This window comes from Eptesicus fuscus, chromosome 8 (genome assembly GCF_027574615.1).
Source record: "Eptesicus fuscus isolate TK198812 chromosome 8, DD_ASM_mEF_20220401, whole genome shotgun sequence".
In the NCBI taxonomy this organism is placed as follows: domain Eukaryota; kingdom Metazoa; phylum Chordata; class Mammalia; order Chiroptera; family Vespertilionidae; genus Eptesicus; species Eptesicus fuscus.
Genome location: NC_072480.1, coordinates 20,272,099 through 20,290,371, shown reverse-complemented (window position 1 = coordinate 20,290,371; position 18,273 = coordinate 20,272,099). Strand labels below are relative to the sequence as shown.

Genomic DNA, 18,273 nt, shown 5'->3' with positions numbered 1-18,273 from the left:
AGATGAAGTAATTTATACAAGTTCAGTAAGAAGAGGTAGATTTCCAAACTCCCCCAGAATTTTTATTTTATTTTTTCATTTTAATATAGGTGAGCATATTCCCATGTCATTAAAACATGGCATTAATTGCTGTACAATATTCCAAATGTCATCTTTAAATCCTCTATTGCTGACCAAATGGTTTCAAACTTTCCATTTACTATCATTTTAAAAATAAACCACCTTGTACATACATCTTGTGTGATCCCTCATTATTTCCTCAGAATAAACATACATCTTTAAGATCTAATACTTTTAGGAAATGCTTCAGAATTCGATGTTGTCAAAAAGCCCTTCAGTTCACCTCTCACCAGAAGCAGTACAGGGGAGTTTGAAATATTTTAATAGCTAATCATGTCAGGTCTGGTCACCCCAGCAAACACACAAATTATTATCCATATTGTTCAAAAGCCTCTTGTTTATAATCTCATGATTATTCTCCCAGATGAAATGTAGAAAGGTTTTTTTCAAATTGCCTCCAATTCCATTGAAATTTTTATTGGATTTGCATTAAACTCACAAGTTAATTTGGATAGAACTGCAGTAATTACAACATTGAATTTTACCACTCGGGTGCATCATCCATCTCTACTTTATTCATATTGACAGTCATGGATTGCAGGAAACTTCAGGGGTTTTGTTTTCTTTTGTTTTAGGAATTGAGCAAATTTTTACATAGTGACTTTTTCATGAGATCTTTCTATCCCATTATATTGTCTAATTAATTTTTGCTGATATGTGAGAAAGTTGTTGATTTTTGTATATTGTTTTATAACCAACTCCTGCTTATTTAACTCCATTTGTTCTCATCACTTTTCAGTTGATCCTCTTGGACTGTGCCAGCAAATGGCTCTCATCCATCGATAACTATCCTTAGTTCCAATAACTGGAAAAGCTTCTTTTTAATTTTTATCTCATCAGGTTGGCTAAAACATTTCCTCAACCTTGTTCCATTTTATATTAAGATTTTTTTTAACTGAAAAGAGTTTTTTCATCAAATAATTTTGAGAGTTTGAATTTCCAGAACAATACAGGCTGTGGGGAGTGGCTGCAGTTAGTCTTGTGTTGTTCACTGTTCTAGTTTCACCACTGAGTCCACTCTTGGTTATTGGATTGGAAGACAATATGAATGCTAAGGAAAGTTTTTATTTCTAACTAACTAGTTTTTTTAAAATTGATAGTACAGGTTAATATTTATCAAAACCTTTTTTTTTTACAATAGTCAAATACTTTTCCTCTCATGACCTATCTTATTGCAATGATAAGATATAAAAAATATAGTTAGTGATCTTTGCATTCCTAGACTAAACCTTACTTTACTGTGATAAATTAAGAGAAAAATACCATTAATTAATTTTTGATGTTAATCTCTATAAGTTTCTCCCTTTATCTGGTTGTGACATCATGAGGATGATAGCTAAATAATATTGATTCTAAATTATTTTGTCTTTTCCTCCCCATAAAACAATTTGTAAAGCATAGGAAAAAAATCTGTTCCTTGTAAATTCCAATGAACTTGACTATGAAATGACCTAAGTTTAGCTTGTTAGGGAAACGTAATTCTCAGAAAACTTTAGAAATTACTTACATTTTTATTTGTTTTTATGTATTTTAATTATTTGAGTTATTTTAGAGTTTTATATGTACCTATAAAATAATTTACTTAATTCATATATTCAACTTGTTAGCATAGTATTATCTATAGTCATATAGACTTAAATATTTTATAAATCTATGGTTTCAGTCCCTCATTTCTAATGTTGTGTATTTGCATTTTTATTAATCTCTTATTAATTAGAATTGCCAGTGACTTGCTCATTTTGTTGACCTTATCAAAAAACAAACTGTCGGATTTTTCTAACAGCTGTTTCTTGAAGTTTTGTTATTAATTTCTGTTCTTATCTTAATTACTTCCTTCAGTAACTGTTTATGGTTCTTGTTCTAAATTCTTGGACTGGATATTTAATTCATTTCTTTTTTTAGTACTGATTGGATTTAAAATTATGATCTTTCTGAGTACAATGTCTCAGACTACAGCTTTGCATACATTCTTCATAAGGTGCCCTCACAATAATTTGTTATGAATTCTATAATATTTTTTATTTTTTGGCTTATTTCTATTTTCCAAATGACTATATAAAATCAATAACCATGCAAAAACCAGTGAGTGGAATCAGCCTATCAGAAGTTTTTTTTAACCCCTGAAAAAGATAGAAAGGAGACAGAACAAATTGTACCAAGAGACAAATATGTGGGATAAATTGGTGCTGAGTTAGCAGTGCTTCCAAATGAGTTCCAGGAAGCAATACTGATGTGGTTTTTGAGATGATCAGCTGGAGAACTGCATTGAAAGCAGTTTAGCAGTGGGCTCTCTTCCCTCTACACTACAACCGAGATAGCACTGACATGGCCCCCAGGTGAACAATGAATGGAGAGGGGTGTCTGTGCTCAGAGAAACAGGACAATGTCCCAGGAGCCTAGTGGCTACAGGAAAACAAGAGGCTGCCACATCCAGAAGACAAGCTCTTGCATACCTTACTCAGCAGAACGCCCAAAGAACTATTAGACAATAACCAAGAATCACTAAACATTTGAGAAAGAAAACCATGAGAACGTGATCTCACTCATATGTGGAATCTAATGAACAAAATAAACAGATGAATAAAATAGATCCAGAGACAACCAACCACGGAACAGACTGACAAATTTCAGAGGGCATGGAGGGTGGGGAGAGTTTAACTGGGGAACTTACTTGCACATATCCATACCCCATGGACACAGACAATAGTGTGGTGAAGGCTTGGGAGGGGCAGGGGCAGGGTGGAGGGGGTCAATGGGAAAAAAAGCCCAAAGGGGATAATTATAATAATTTCAACAATAAAGATAAATTAAAACAACAACAACAGCAAAAAAGAAAACCATGGGAGATAAAACTTAAAATGGAAAGGCAAAATAATACTGTTAAAATAGTTAATAGAATATGTAATGTCTGTATAATTACTATGAATAAAGAAATCAGGATGAATATTGCACTTATAATGCAGAACATTGCTATGAATAAAGTAAATCAGCAATCATGGTAAAAAAACAAATTCGAAACATGTGCCAAATAAGATGAATGAGAACATATGAAATAATTTAGTAAGCAGGATGATCTATCTACAGGTTTCTCCCAGAATGTAATGAAAAAAACCAAGGAAACAGGAAGTGTAAGAAAAACAATTAAGAGATATAGAGAACAGATCTACAATTTCCAAAATCTATTTGATACCTATCCCAGAAATGAGGATCAGAGACAATATAGAGGAAGAAACATAAAAAGAAACTAGAAATTTTCTGGAACTGGAAACATATATTTTAAGATTAAATAGGTCATACAAGATTAAAAACAAAAACACTGACATTTCTTATTGTGAGGAGGAGAGGAGAGAGAAAATAGCAAAACAAAATAAATAAACTCAAAATGGATAAAGGACTTAACCATAAGATGGGAAACCATAAAAATACTAGAGGAATCCACAGGCAGGAAAACCTCAGACATATGCCAAAGCAATTTCTTCACCGATACTGCTCCTAGGGCAAGGGAAACTAAAGAGAAAATAAACAAATGGAACTACATCAAAATAAAAAGCTGCTGCACAGCAAAAGAAACCATCAACAAAACAACAAGAAAGCCCTCTGCATGGGAGAACATATTTGCCAATGTTATCCCCGATAAGGGTTTAATCTACAACATTTACAGGGAACTCATACAACTTAACAAAAGGAAGTTAAACAACCCAATAAAAAAAATGGGCAAAGGACCTAAATAGATACTTTTCGAAAGAAGGCATAAGAAAGGCTAAGAGACATATGAAAACATGCTCAAAGTCACTAATTATCTGAGAGATGCAAATCAAAACAGCAGTGTGGTACCATCTCACACATGTCAGAATGGCTATCATTAACAAATCAACCAACAAGTGCTGGCGAGGATGCAGAGAAAAAGGAACCCTCATACACTGCTGGTAAGAATGCAGACTGGTGCAGCCACTGTGGAGAACAGTATGGAGTTTCCTCAAAAAACTAAAAATGGAACTCCCATTTGACCCAGTGATCCCACTTCTAGGACTATATCCCAAGAAACTAAAAACACTAATCAGAAAGGATATATGCACCCCTATGGTTATAGCAGCACAATTCACCATAGCTAAGATTTGGAAACAACCTAAGTGCCCATCAGCAGATGAGTGGATTAAAAAACTCTGGTACATCTACACAATGGAATACTATACTACGGTAAAATAGAAGGAATTCTTACCATTTGCAACAGCATGGATGGAACTGGAGAGAATTATGCTAAGTGAAATAAGCCAGTCAGAGAAAGATACATATGACATGATCTCACTCATTTGTGGAATATAATGAACAACATAAACTAATGAACAAAAATAGATCCAGAGACAGAGAAGCATCGATCAGACTGTCAAATCTCAGAGGGGAGGTAGGGGAGAGTGGGGGTAAAGGGGAGAGATCAACCAAAGGACTTGTATGCATGCATATAAGCCTAACCAATGGACCCAGACAACAGGGGGGTGAGGGCATGAGTGGGGGATGGAGAGGGGCAATGAGGGGATTAGGACACATATGTAATACCTTAATCAATAAAGAAATTTAAAAAAAAGAAATGGAACAGAGAAAATTCAGAGTCAAGAAAATAAAAACCAAAATACATAGTTAAAAAGTAAATTATGTAGCAAGAATATGTGTAAATATATTGGTAATCACAATAAATGAGACTATATAAAATTTACCTATCAAGAGACTGTAAAATGAGGTAAAAAAAAAAATCTGCCATTTTTGTCACTTGAAATTTAATTTAAGCCAAGTGACACAAAGAGGTTAAAATTAAGTGATGGAAAAAAGAAATTGTCACATACATTCTAATTTAAAAAGCTAACAGAGAAAATATTGGAATCCGATAAAATAGAAAGACCAAAAGAAATCCAGCTGAAAATCTTTACATAGGAAAGTAGTATACTATATAATAAAAGCTTAATATGCTAAGTGTCCAGTTGACTGGTCAGCCATTCAACCAATCAAAGTGTAATATGCTAATGATATGCTAAGGCCATTCAACTGCTCGCTATGACATGCACTGACCATCAGGGGGCAGAGAGTCGACGGGTCTACCAGTTGCTATGACATGCACTGACTGGTAGGTTAGCTTGCTGCTGGGGTCCGGCCAATCGGGACTGAGTGAGATGGGCCGGACACACCCTGGAGCCCTCCCATGGTCTCTCCCTGGCTGGCCAACCTCCTTTGTCTCTCCCTGGCCCCAATCATGTACCGGGGGTAGGGGGTCCCTTGGCCTGGCCTGCGCCCTCTTGCAATCCAGAACCCCTCAGGGGATGTTGGAGATCCAGTTTTGGCCCAATCCTGCAGGCCAGGCCAAGGGACCCCACTGGTGCACAAATCGTGCACCGGGCCTCTAGTATTTCATATTCATGAAAATCTGTACTGAAAGAGCAGGCTTCCCATAAGTTTTATTGGTTGCAATTATTTCCCTTATCATGGCTGAACCAATCACAGTCAAGGAAACTGGAATTCCAATGAAAGATTAAACCATTTGGGATTGGATCCCTGGGATTTGGGTGGTGTCTGTCTTCTCTGAAACACAGGTCATGCTAACTAGGGTGGATACATGAAGAAAAAATTAGGATTTTAGGAGAAAGCTAGGCAACCTACAATATTTTATACACTACTCTAAGGCTATCACAAGACTCAATTTATTTATTTTGCAGCATTATTACAAAGTGATTAATTGCTATGAAATAAAAAGTGCAATGCTTTATTTCATCTCCTTTTAATTTCAGAAGGGCAGGAACCTCCACTTTTCTGGTTGTTTGTTTTTATTTTTTACATTAAATTTATTGGATTGACATTGGTTAATAAGATTATATAGGTTTTAAGTGCACATTTCTATGCTATATCATCTGTATATTGTATTATATGCCCACCACCCAAAGTCAAATCATCTTTTATTATCATACTAGAGGCCTGGTGCACAAAATTTTGCACAGGAGGAGGGGGTCACTCAGCCCAGTCTGCACCCTCTCACAATTCGGGACACCTCGGGGGATGTTCAACGGCCAGTTTAGGCCCGATCCCACAGGGATTGTGGGATCGGGCCTAAACTGGCAGTCGGACATCCCTCTTGCAATCCGGGACTGCTGGCTCCTAACCGCTGGCCTGCCTGTCTGCCTGATCGCCTCTAACCACTCGCCTGCCTACCTCATCACCCCTAACCACTCTGCCTGCCTCCCTGATTGCCCCTAACCACTCTGTCTGCCTGCCTGATTGCCCCTAACTGCTCACCTGCCTGCCTAATTGCCCCTAACCGCCTCTGACTTGGCCACACTGCCTTCTGCCTCGGCCCCTGCCTCTGCGGCTTCGTCTGGAAGGCCATCTGGAAGGACGTGCAGAATGATGTCCGGAAGGTCATTTGGCTGTCCAGTCTAATTAGCATATTATGCTTTTCTTATTATAGACTAGAGGCCTAGTGCATAAAATTCATGCACGGGGGAGGGGGGGTCCCCACAGCCCAGCTTGCACCCTCTCCAATCCGGGACCCATTGGGGGATGTCCAACTGCCAGTTTAGGCCCAGGGATCAGGCCTAAACCGGCAGTCAGACATCCCTCTCACAATCTGGGACTGCTGCCTCCTAACTGCTCACCTGCCTGCCTGCCTGATTGCCCCTAACTGCCCCCCTGCCAGCCTGATCACCCATAACCACCTCTGCCTGACAGCCTGGTCACCCCTTACTTCCCCCCCCAACCGGCCTGGTCGCCCCCAACTGTCCTTCCCCCCCTCCCCCCCCTCACTGGCCTGATCGCCCCACACAGCCTGCTGTTCAGTCTTTTGGTTGTCCCTCACTAACCCCCTGCCAACCTGGTCACCCCACGCAGCCTGCTGTTTGGTCATTTGGTCATCCCTCACTAACCCCCCTGGCGGCCTGGTCACTGCACACAGCCTGCTGTTCAGTCGTTTGGTCTTTCCTCACTAACCCCCGGGCTGGCCTGGTCACCCCATGCAGCCTGCTGTTCGGTCTTTACTGTTACTGTGACAGCGTCCCAGACACTTTGTATATTCCTCTGTTATTAGTATAGATACTTGACCCCCTTTACCCTTCACTAACTCTCAAACACCTTTCCCTTTGGTAACCACTGTATTATCTGTGTCTATGAGTTTTTGTTCATTTGATTTTCTTGTTTGTTCATTTGTTGCTTTTAGCTTTATATCCTACATATGAGTGAAATCATATGGTTCCTAACTTTTTTGTCTGACTTATTTCATTTAGCATGTTATTCTCAAGATCCACCTATGTTGTCACAAATGGCAGTATTTAATCTTTCCTTATGGCTGAGTAGTATTTCATTATACATATATGAACCACATCTTCTTTATCCAATTATCTAGTGAAGGACACTTTTGTTGTCTCCATGTCTTGGCCACGGTAAATAATGCTGCAATGAACATAGGGGTGCATATATCTTTGCAAATAAATGTTTACAAATTTTTCAGTAGATACACAGAAGAGGGGTTACTGGGTCATATGGTAACTCTGTTCTTTTGTTGTTGTTGTTAATCCTCACCCTAGGATATTTTTTCCATTATTTTTTTAGAGAGAGTGGAAGAAAGGGAGGAAGGAAGAGAGAGAGAGAGAGAAACACTGATGTGAGAGAGATACATTTATTGGTTGCCTCCCACACAAGCCCCAACAGGGGTCTGGGATGGAATGTGCAACCCAGGTACCTGCCCTTGACTTGGAATTGAATCTGAGACCCCTCAGTTCATGGGCTTATGCTCTAAAAACACTGGCCAGGGCAGCAACTCCATTCTTATACCAGTAACTCTATTCTGTACCAGTTTACATTCCAACCAGCAGTGAATGAGGGTTCCCTTTTCTCCAAAACCTCTCCAACACTTGTCTTTCTTATTGAAAGTATTACAGATGTCCTTCTTCCCACCCCTCCCGCCCCCTGCATTGACCCCCTCCACCCCACTCCTGCACCCTCCCCAGGCCTTCACTGCACTATTGTCTGTTCATGGGTTATGCATGTAGATTCTTTAGTTAATCTCTTCCTGCCCCTCACCCCCACAACCCTTTCCCTCTGAAACACATCAGTCTGTTCCATGCTTCAATGTCTCTGAATCTATTTTGTTCATCAGTTTATTTTGTTCATTAGATTCCACATATAAGTGAGATCATGTGATACTTGTCTTTCTGAAACTGGCTTATTTCACTTAGCATAATACGCTCCAGGTCCCTCCATGCTGTCTCAAAGGGTAAGAGATCTTTTTTTTTTTTTTTTTTTTTTTTTTTTTTTTACAGCAGCATAGTATTTCATTGTGTAGATGTACCATAGTTTTCTAATCCACTCATTTGCTGATGGGCACTTAGGCTGTTTCCAAATCTTAGCTATTGTAAATTGTGCTGCTATGAACATAGGGATGCATATATCACTTCTGATTAGTGTTTCAGGATTCTTAGTATATATTCCCAGAAGTGGGATCATTGGGTCAAATGGCAATTCCTTTTTTTTTTTTTAGAAAATCCACACTTTTCCATAATGCTTGTACCAGTCTGCATTCTTACCAAGAGTGTACTAAGGTTCCTTTTTTTACCACATCCTCACCAGCACTTGCTGTTGTTGATTTATTGATGGTAGCTATTCTGGTAGGTATGAGGTGGTATCTCATTGTTGTTTTAATTTGGATCGCTCTGATAATTAGAGATGCTGAAGATTTTTTTCATATCTCTTGGCCATCTGTATGTCCTCTTGTCCTCTTTGGAGAAGTGTCTATTCAGGTCCTTTGCCCATTTATTAATTGGGTTGTTTGTCTTCCTTTTGTTGAGTTGTGTAAGTACTTTATATATTTTGAAAATTAACCCCTTATCAGATGTATCATTGCCAAATATGATCTCCCATACAGTGGGTTCCCTTTTCATTTTGATGTTGGTTTTGTTGTTTTTTTGTTGTGTGTGTTGTTTTTGTTGTTGTTTTGCTGTGCAAAAGCTTTTTATTTTGATGCAGTCCCATTTGTTTGTTTTTCCTTTGTTTCTCTTGCCCTAGGCGATGTGTCTTAGAAAATTCTGCTACATGAGATGTCTGATATTTTGCTTTCCATGTTTTCATCTAGGATTTTTATGATTATGTGACTCACATTTAAGTCTTTTATTTATTTTGAGTATATTTTTGTGTATGGCGTAAGTTGGTGGTCTAGTTTCATTTTTTTGCATGTATCTGGCCAATTTTCCCAACACCATTTATTGAAGAGACTGTCTTTACTACATTGTATGCTCTGGCCTCAATTGTCAAATATTAACTGAGCATAATGGCTTGGGTCAATTTCTGGGGTCTCTGTTCTGTTCCACTGATCAATATGCCTGTTCTTGTGCCAGTACCAGGCTATTTTGAGTACAGTGGCTTTGTAGTATAGCTTGATATCTGGTATTGTGATCCTCCAACTTTGTTCTTTTTTCTCAAGATTGCTGCAGCTATTCAGCGTCTTTTTTGGTTCCATATAAGTTTTTGGAGTATTTGTTCTAGATATCTGAAATATGCCATTGATATTTTAATAGGATTGCATTGAATCTATAGATTACTTTGGACAGTATGGGCATTTTAATGATGTTAATTCTAACAATCAATGAACATGGTATATTCCTCCACTTGTTTATATCTTCTATCTCTTTTTCAACCTTCTGTAGTTTTCCTAATAAAGGGCTTTTAGCTCCTTGTTTAAGTTTATTCCTAAGTATATTAACTTTTGTTGCATTGGTAAATGGGATTTTTTAAGTTTCTCTTCCTGAAAGATTGTTATTGGTGTACAAAAATGGTGTTAATTTTGTATCCTGCTCCATTGCTGAATTCCTTTATTAAATCTAGTAGTTTTTTGGTGGAGTCTTTAGGGTTTCATACGTATAATATCATGACATCTATGAATAATGACAGTTTTACTTCTCCTTTCCAATTTGGATGCCTTTTATTTTTTCTTTTTGTCTGATCACTATGGATTTCCAGTACTATCTTGAAAAAGAGTGGTGAAAGCGGACATCAGTATCTTGTTCCTGTTCTTAGGGGAAATGGTCTTAGTTTTTGCCCATTGAGTATGATGTTGGCTGTAGGTTTGTCATATATGACCTTTATTATGTTGAGGTATGACTCCTCTATTCCCACTTTGCTGAGAATTTTATTTTAAAATGTGTGTTGGGCCCTAGCCAATTTGGCTCAGTGGATAGAGCATCAGCTTGCGAACTGAAAGGTCCCAGGTTTGATTCTAGTCAAGGGCACCTGCCTGGGTTGTGGGCTCGATCCCCAGTGAGGGACTTGGAGGAAGCAGCTGATCAATGATTCCCTCTCATCATGGATGTTTCTATCTCTCTCTCCCTCTTCCTTCCTCTATGAAATCAATAAAAATATATTTTTAAAAAACCACAAATGTATTATAAAAAAAATGTGTGCTGGATTTTGTCAAATGCTTTTTCTGTATCTATTAATACGACCATGTGATTTTTGTCTTTCAATTTATTTATGTGATGTATCACATTTATTTATTTGGGAATATTGTACCAGCTTTTCATTCCTGGAATAAATCCCACTTGGTCATGGAGCATGGTCTTTTTAATATATTGCTGGATCCAATTTGATATTTTGTTGAGAATTTTAGCATCTAGGTTAATCAGGAATATTGGCCTGCAATAATCTGGTTTTGGGATTAGGATAATACTGGCCTTGTGAAAAGAGCTTGGAAGTATTCGTTTCTCATGAATTTTTTGGAATAGTTTGAGAAGGATAGGTGTTAGTTATTTGAATGTTTGATAAAACTCCCTTGTGAAGCCATCTGCAGAAGGACTTTTGTTTGCCGGGAGGTTTGTTTTTTTAATTACTGCTTCAATTTCATCAATTGTTATTGGCCTATTCAGGCTTTCTGGTTCTTCCTGATTCAGTTTTGGAAGATTGTATTTTTCTAGGAATTTGTCAATTTCATCCAGGTTGTCCAGCTTGTTGGCATATAGTCATTCAAAGTATTTTCTTATAAGCCTTTGTATTTCTGTAGTGTCAGTTGTAACTTCACCTATTTCATTTCTAATTTTATTTATTTGGGTCCTCTCTGTGTTTCTAGATGATTCTGGCTAAAGGTTCATCAATTTTGTTTATCTTTTCAAAGAACCAGCTCTTGGATTTATTGATCTTTTGTATTTTTTTAAATACATTTTTATTGATTTCAGAGAGGAAGGGAGAGGGAGAGAGATAGAAATATCAATGATGAGAGAGAATCATTATCGACTGCCTACTCCATGTCCCCCACTGGGGATCGAGCCTAACCCAGGCATGTGCCCTGACTGGGAATCAAACTGTGACCTCCTGTTTCATAGGTCGATGCTCAACCACTGAGCAACACCGACTGGGCTTGCATTATTTTTGTTTCCATGTAAAGTATTTCTACTCTGATCTTTATTATTTCTTTCCTTCTACTTACTCTAGGCTTTCTTACTGTTCTCTTTCTAATTCTTTTTAGTTGTAGTGTTAGGTAGTTTATTAGAGCTTTCCAACACTTATCACTTGCTTATTAATAACAGCCATTCTAACAGGTGTGAGGTTGTATTTCATTGTAGTTTTGATTAGCAATTCCCTAATAGTTAGTGAAGTTGAGCATATTTTCCATTTGTATGTCTTCTTGGGAGAAGTGTCTGTTCAGGTTCTCTACCCATCTGTTTGTTTGGTATTGAGTTTTATGTGTAGGTTTACAATTCTGATTATGCAAAACACAGAATTTATTCTTGTATTATTATTTATTATTGTATTATTTTGCATACAAACAACTGTAAATCTACATTTGCCCCACCCTGTATTTTGGATATTAACCCCTTTTCAGAGCTGTTGTTTGCAAATATTTTCTCCAATTTGGTTGGTTGCCTTTTTGTTTTGTTGGTAGTTTCTTTTGCTGTGTAGAAGCTTTTTAGTTTGATGTAATCCCATTCATTTATTTTTGCCTTTATTTCCCTTGCCTTTAGGGCCAAATTCATAAAATCTTCTCTACAACCAAGGTTTATAAGTTTAGTACCTATGTTTTCTTTTATATAATTTACTAGAGGCCTGGTGCATGAAATTCGTGTATGAGTGGGGGGAGTTCCTCAGCCCGGCGTGTGCCTAACCAGCAGTCGGACATCCCTCTCACAATCCAGGATGCTGCATGCACCAGTGACCATACTTTTCATACAGGTGAAAGGCATCTTGCTGTTGTAAGGGCAGCTACATTTTTTTGCCCTGTTTATAAAAAGTAGTACATAACATGATCCTTCTGAGGCAGTAGTACCATTTTTCCCATCTTATGGGCAGAAAAACTGAAGCAGAGAGAAGTTAAGTAACTGGCTTTGTCACACAGTTATAAGTGTCAGAATCAGGGCTGACCACAAAATGTGCAAGCCAGAGTCCATGCATGTCATCGCTGCATCATCCTGTTTTTTTCAGTATTAGAATAGCCTTGCCAGGTTTTAATTTTTAAATCTAAAAGACTGTTCCCAATATATCGGGTAGGGTCCCTAGGCCTGGATGGCGATCAGGGCCAATCTGTGGGGCGACCGGCAGGCAGGGCAATTGGGGGCCCCCCCGCTGGCACCTGCCTTGGCTGGCGGCCTGGCACCGCCCCCTGGCCCGCCCCACTCCCCAATCACCTCCCTCTTGGTGGTCAGTGCGCGTCATAGCAACCGGTCTTTCTGCCCATCGTTCTGCTGTTTGGTTAATTTGCATATTAGGGTTTTATTATAGAGGATTGTTTCAGGTCTTATAATTAGGTCTTTAATCCATTTTGAGTTAATTTTTGTATATGGAGACTATCTGTTCTTAATTGAAGCTCCAGCATTCTACACAAGGCTCAGCACATATAATGGGAGTTTAATATATGTTTGTTGATAGAATGAATGAATGAATGAATGGATGGATAGGTGAATGAATACAGAAATAGATTATGCTGAGGTGATTCAATCAAAATAATGCACTATAAAAAGCCAGAAAAGGAAGGCTTTAAAGTGGTGTTAGATACTGTTACAGAGTTATAGGGAGTCTGAAAAGTCCACTGAATTGAAAGTTCAGAAGGGATTTTATCTTTAGAGAGTTGTTTTAGTAAGAATACAAACCAGGTTTTTCAGTGAATATAAACCAGAACATAAAGAATTAAGGATGAAGTAGGTAATAAAGATATGATTACAGTAAGATTGCCTTTGTCTTTACTTTTATTACTTTGGTGGAAATAGAATAGGTGATATATGTGAGGATAGCAGAATCAAGGAAGGGGTTTGTTGGTTTCTTCATTTTAAAATAGCAAGAGTGAGCATATTAGTTAGCAAAATACAAGTATTAGTCAATGGAGAAAAATATGTTGAAGGTATAGAGGGAAAAGGGGAATTATAAATAAATTTCTAGAAGAGGCAACTTAATCACATATAAACTTAAGAAAGAACCTACTGTCCCCAGAGATTAGAGTAATGGGAAAATGTGAAAGTAAGGGACTTAGAGAATCAAATAAATATGCTGTGACCTCAACTTACCCTAGATGATCTACTTACAAGTTACTCCAGAGCAGGTATTCAATAAATATTTGTTAAATGAATGGGATGAACAGACAAATGAATAGATGCAATGATATAAATGTGTTGTTTTCTGTATCTTCTTACCATAGACATGATTTTTCATAATTTCTTAAGCTAAATCATTGATGTGATAAAGAATGACAGATTGTACCAATCAGGGAATACCTTCAATGAACATTTTTTAACAACAGATTGAACAAAAATATGATGAATACCCTTATGTATTCTACTGTTATTTAAATCCCTAATGATGGAATTATCTATGTGCTAACGTTATTCATTTTACTGAAAGCTACAGTAAGTAAAGAAACAGTTTATGTCAAAGAAAAATATATGTTCAGTCAATAACTAGAAAATACGTATGTATCAATATTTGTCTAACTCCAGAAGAAAACACAAGATTAAGAAATAAAAAGCTTAATTTTTACTGTTTAAAATAATTGCTCAACCTGAAAATTAAATCCCAGATCTAATTTTCTAATCTGTTGAGCACTCTCTTTATAAAATGTTCTATTTTTAATAGTTTTCACATTCCAAAAATATACACCAAACCGTATAAAACACTATTTAAAATTCACTAGAAGTTACTTTAAAATAAATCATATGTACACTGACTTCATAACACTCTTCTCTGTTCCAACTTCAGAACTTGTTACTAAGTTAAAAGATCACAGAAACAGATGAACACTTTTGTATCATCTGACAGACATTGAAAATATTAGTTAGCTTTCACTTGCTAACTACTAGAATCTATATATATATACTAGAGGCCCAGTGCACAAAATTCATGCACGGAGGGTGTGTGTCCCTCAGCCCAGCCTGCACCCTCTCCAATCTGGGACCCCTCGAGGGATGTCCAACTGCCCGTTTAGGCCCGATCCCGGGCAGTCGGACATCCCTCTCACAATCCTGGACTGCTGGCTCCCAACTGCTCGCCTGCCTGCCTTCCTGATTGCCCTTAACTGCTTCTGCCTGCCAGCCTGATCACCCCTTAACCACACCCCTGCCAGCCTGATTGATGCCTAACTGCTCCCCTGCCAGCCTGATTGCCCCTAACTGCCCACCCCTACAGGCCTGGTCACCCCTAACTGCCCTCCACTGTAGGCCTGGTCACCCCCAACTGCCCTCCCCTGTAGGCCTGGGTCCCCCCCAACTGCCCTTCCCTGCAGGCCCGGTCACCCCCAACTTCCCTCCTCTGCTGTCCTGGTCACCCCTAACTGCCCTTCTCTGCAGGCTTGATTGCCCCCAACTGCCCTTCCTTGCAGGCCTGGTCCCTCCCAACTGCCTTTCCCTGCTGGCCATTTTGTGCTGGCCATCTTGTGTCCACATGGGGGCAGCCATCTTTGATTACATGGGGGCAGCCATCTTGTGTGTTGGAGTGATGGTCAATTTGCATATTACTCTTTTATTAGATAGGATAAGCCTAAGAGATTGGCCAACTGGTAGCTATTACGTGCACTGACCATCAGGGAACAAACACTCAACGCAGGAGCTGCTGAGCTGCAGTGACTTGGCAGCTGCAATTCTTGGGTGATGCATCTGGAACCAGATTGGAGGGAGCCCAATTCCGGGGTGCATCACAATCCAGGACCCCTCAAGGCATGTCAGAGAGCCGGTTTCAGCCTGATCTCTGCAGGCCAGCCAAGAATCTGTGCACCGGGCCTCTAGTATTACTATAATGTTGCTTATTTTATTGTGCATTTCAATATGGCCTTTGTCAAAATATATTTGTGTTTTTTGAAAAAAAAATCAGGGAATAAAAAAAGTTTTATGGTTTCTTCATAGCTTATATAGAAGCTAAATTTACAATTTACATTATGCTTTCAGCAATTTAACCTTTTGCACTCGGATGTCGAGTGTGACTCGACACGGTTAACATCGGTAGCAGCTCTTTTTATACTCTTTGAATGTATCAATAATTTGAAATATAAAAAAATCCAAATAAATAATTTGTATGAAAAGAAACTCCAGTTTTTTATTCTACTGCCGTGCTTTGTAAAATCTGGGGTATTTAAAAAATTAAATCCCGAGTAGAATAAAGGAATCGAGAAAAAAGCAAGCGAGTGCAAAGTGTTTATTACTGCCTACCATGCACAAAAGAGGTCAGTGACACAGTCATTTAAACTGTATACTAGGTGAAACAGAATGAGTAAGGGATTGATCACTGTTGGAAGGAGTCAAATTATAGCAACAAAAATTCGTACATATAGCCTATTTCATAATGTGATTTTCACACACACTTACTATAATAAATTACTTTGTGTGGTAAAGACATAAGGATGAAAACAAATTAAACCAAATCAAGGAAATCAAAATGGGAATTCAAGTTAATTGTATAATTGAAGAAATGGATTTGAGGGATATCCTGGAAGAAGTGATAGGATATATCAATCACCAATATGGTAAGAATAAAAGTTGGAAAATAAGAATTATGGGGAAGGTAATGGTCTCCAACTAGCTGAATAATTTATTTTGCTTTTTTAAAGGATCTGGAATGCAGTGGCACCTTGGAGCTCACCACTGGTATTCCTCGTCCTTCTGAGCCCATGCTGAGGAGCTGCTGGCCCTATCAAAGCCTATGTATCAAAGTCAGATTTGACCATCAAGTTTAAACACTGACTGTTTCAGTGACCATGCCGGTCGAGAGTTCATATTCTAATGAGGCTTGCCCTTTTCAGCACTCTTCTTAGTAGGCTCTACATTCATTGTACTTATTCCTATTGCTCAAAAATTTTGGACTGCCTCACATATTTGTATACATGTGTAGAGTATCTTTATGTTTTATGATATGTGCATTTTAAGTGAATATTCAAGCCATTTTCATGAATGTGTATACCCACTGTTGTGCATTATAATATTCTCTGGACACTATTTGTAATACCATATGTATATCTTTGGTTTAAAAACTGTCAGTGTTGCCCTGGCCAGTGTGGTTCAGTTGGTTGGAGTGTCGTCCCATATAGCAAAAGGTTCCAGGTTCAATTCCCAGTCAGGCCACATATCCAGGTTGTGAGTTTGATCCCTAGTTGGGGCACATTCGGATCAATGTTTCTCTCTCACTTTGATGTTGTTGTTTTTTTTTTCTCTCCCCCACCTTTCCTCTCTTTCTAAAATCATTTATTTTTTAAATATTAGTGCCATTGGTTATTTTCTGTAGATGAGAATTTCAAAAGTGTTCTATCATTTCCATGAACTGCTGATACCAATTATAGCAGACACACTCTAGCCCGGTGAGATAAAGTATCCTGATAGATTTTACTAGAATTAACCACATCACCATACCACCAGACTCTTAAAACATCCCCCATCTCACCTTTCAGTATTAATGCTTGTGTTATTTTTTAGGATTTTCATGTATATAAATATTTCTGTTCAGAAACCCTTTGAAATGATCTATTGTCAGAAGTAAATAATAATTAGCAATGACCAACAGGGTCTTGGGAGTACCTTTTGGTGTTGTTCTTCCTTCATCTTCTGTAGTTTTTTATTTTCTTCTTCCTTTAGAGAATCCTTATAAGCCTGTCTTCTGGCCTGTAAAGATATAGGGGGAAAATTCATAGGAAAAAGCATCACCACAATATATTAGTCTGCCTACCATGGATCTGGTCTTAATAACTCAACTTCTGTACTAAGCATACAGCAAACTCTTCATACAGACTTAACTATTGAATTATTTATGCGTGTGTCTGAAGATGTCCCTTGGGATATATAAAAAGAATGCTAGTATTAGCACATTTTAAAATATGATCTAAATGCTTGTTTAATTTGGGTTTTAAAAATATCCCCTCAAATTTGACTTTAGATGGTGGGCACACAGTGCAATACATAGATGATGTATCATAGAAATCTACACTTGAAACCTATATAACCTTTTTAACCAATGTCACCCCAATAAATATAATAAAAAATTAAAATTAAAATAAGAAAGTTGCAAGGGTGAAAGGGAGAAAGAAAAAGAATGTAAAAGAAAATAATTTATTTAAAGTTTCAAAATGGCAAATTTGCTTTCTTAATAACAGTTGTGAAATTCAGCTAATAAACCATTTAGAACACTTTTGTGAAAGTGAAGAATGCTAACACCTTCCTGTTAGAAAGTTGGGGGAGAAGAAGTTGTTGCAGAAATAAAATAAAATAAAATCTGTATAGCTTCTTTAGAACTGCTAACCAAGAACTGTGTTGGGCCACTTTTCCTGAAAACTGCTACTAATAAGGGAATGAAAAAAAGAGAGAAATTGTCCACTATGAAATGTAACTAGATGCAAAGATAAGGGACCATTTTTTCTTTTTGAGCAACAGAGGTTGGGACACAGCCTTCTTGTTGAATTCTTAGTCATGGCCCAAAGTAAATATTACCCCTTTAAGAGACTTATAACTCACAGCTGTCTAACCTCTTTGGTCTGACATTCATGTTATGATTAGATGGCTTCAAATTATCCTCTCTAGCCTATTCCCTATGACTTTCCTCAGCTCAAACTAAACTTTTATTTCTCAAAATTGCCCCATGCAAAATAAATACATACATACATATACACTGAGTGGCCAGATTATTATGATCTCTGAACACATTATAATCTGGCCACTCAGTGTGTGTGTGTGT

At 37.9% G+C, this 18,273-nt stretch overlaps 1 protein-coding gene across 1 annotated transcript in view; it reads right to left on the bottom strand.

The window, feature by feature from the left end:
* Positions 1–18,273, bottom strand: part of EPSTI1 (epithelial stromal interaction 1) — a 108,897-nt gene that overhangs the window by 17,561 nt on the left and 73,063 nt on the right. Inside the window, exon 8 of the mRNA XM_028151565.2 lies at positions 17,124–17,207. Coding sequence (XP_028007366.2) covers positions 17,124–17,207 — 84 coding nt within the window. The remainder of the gene's footprint in view (positions 1–17,123; positions 17,208–18,273) is intronic.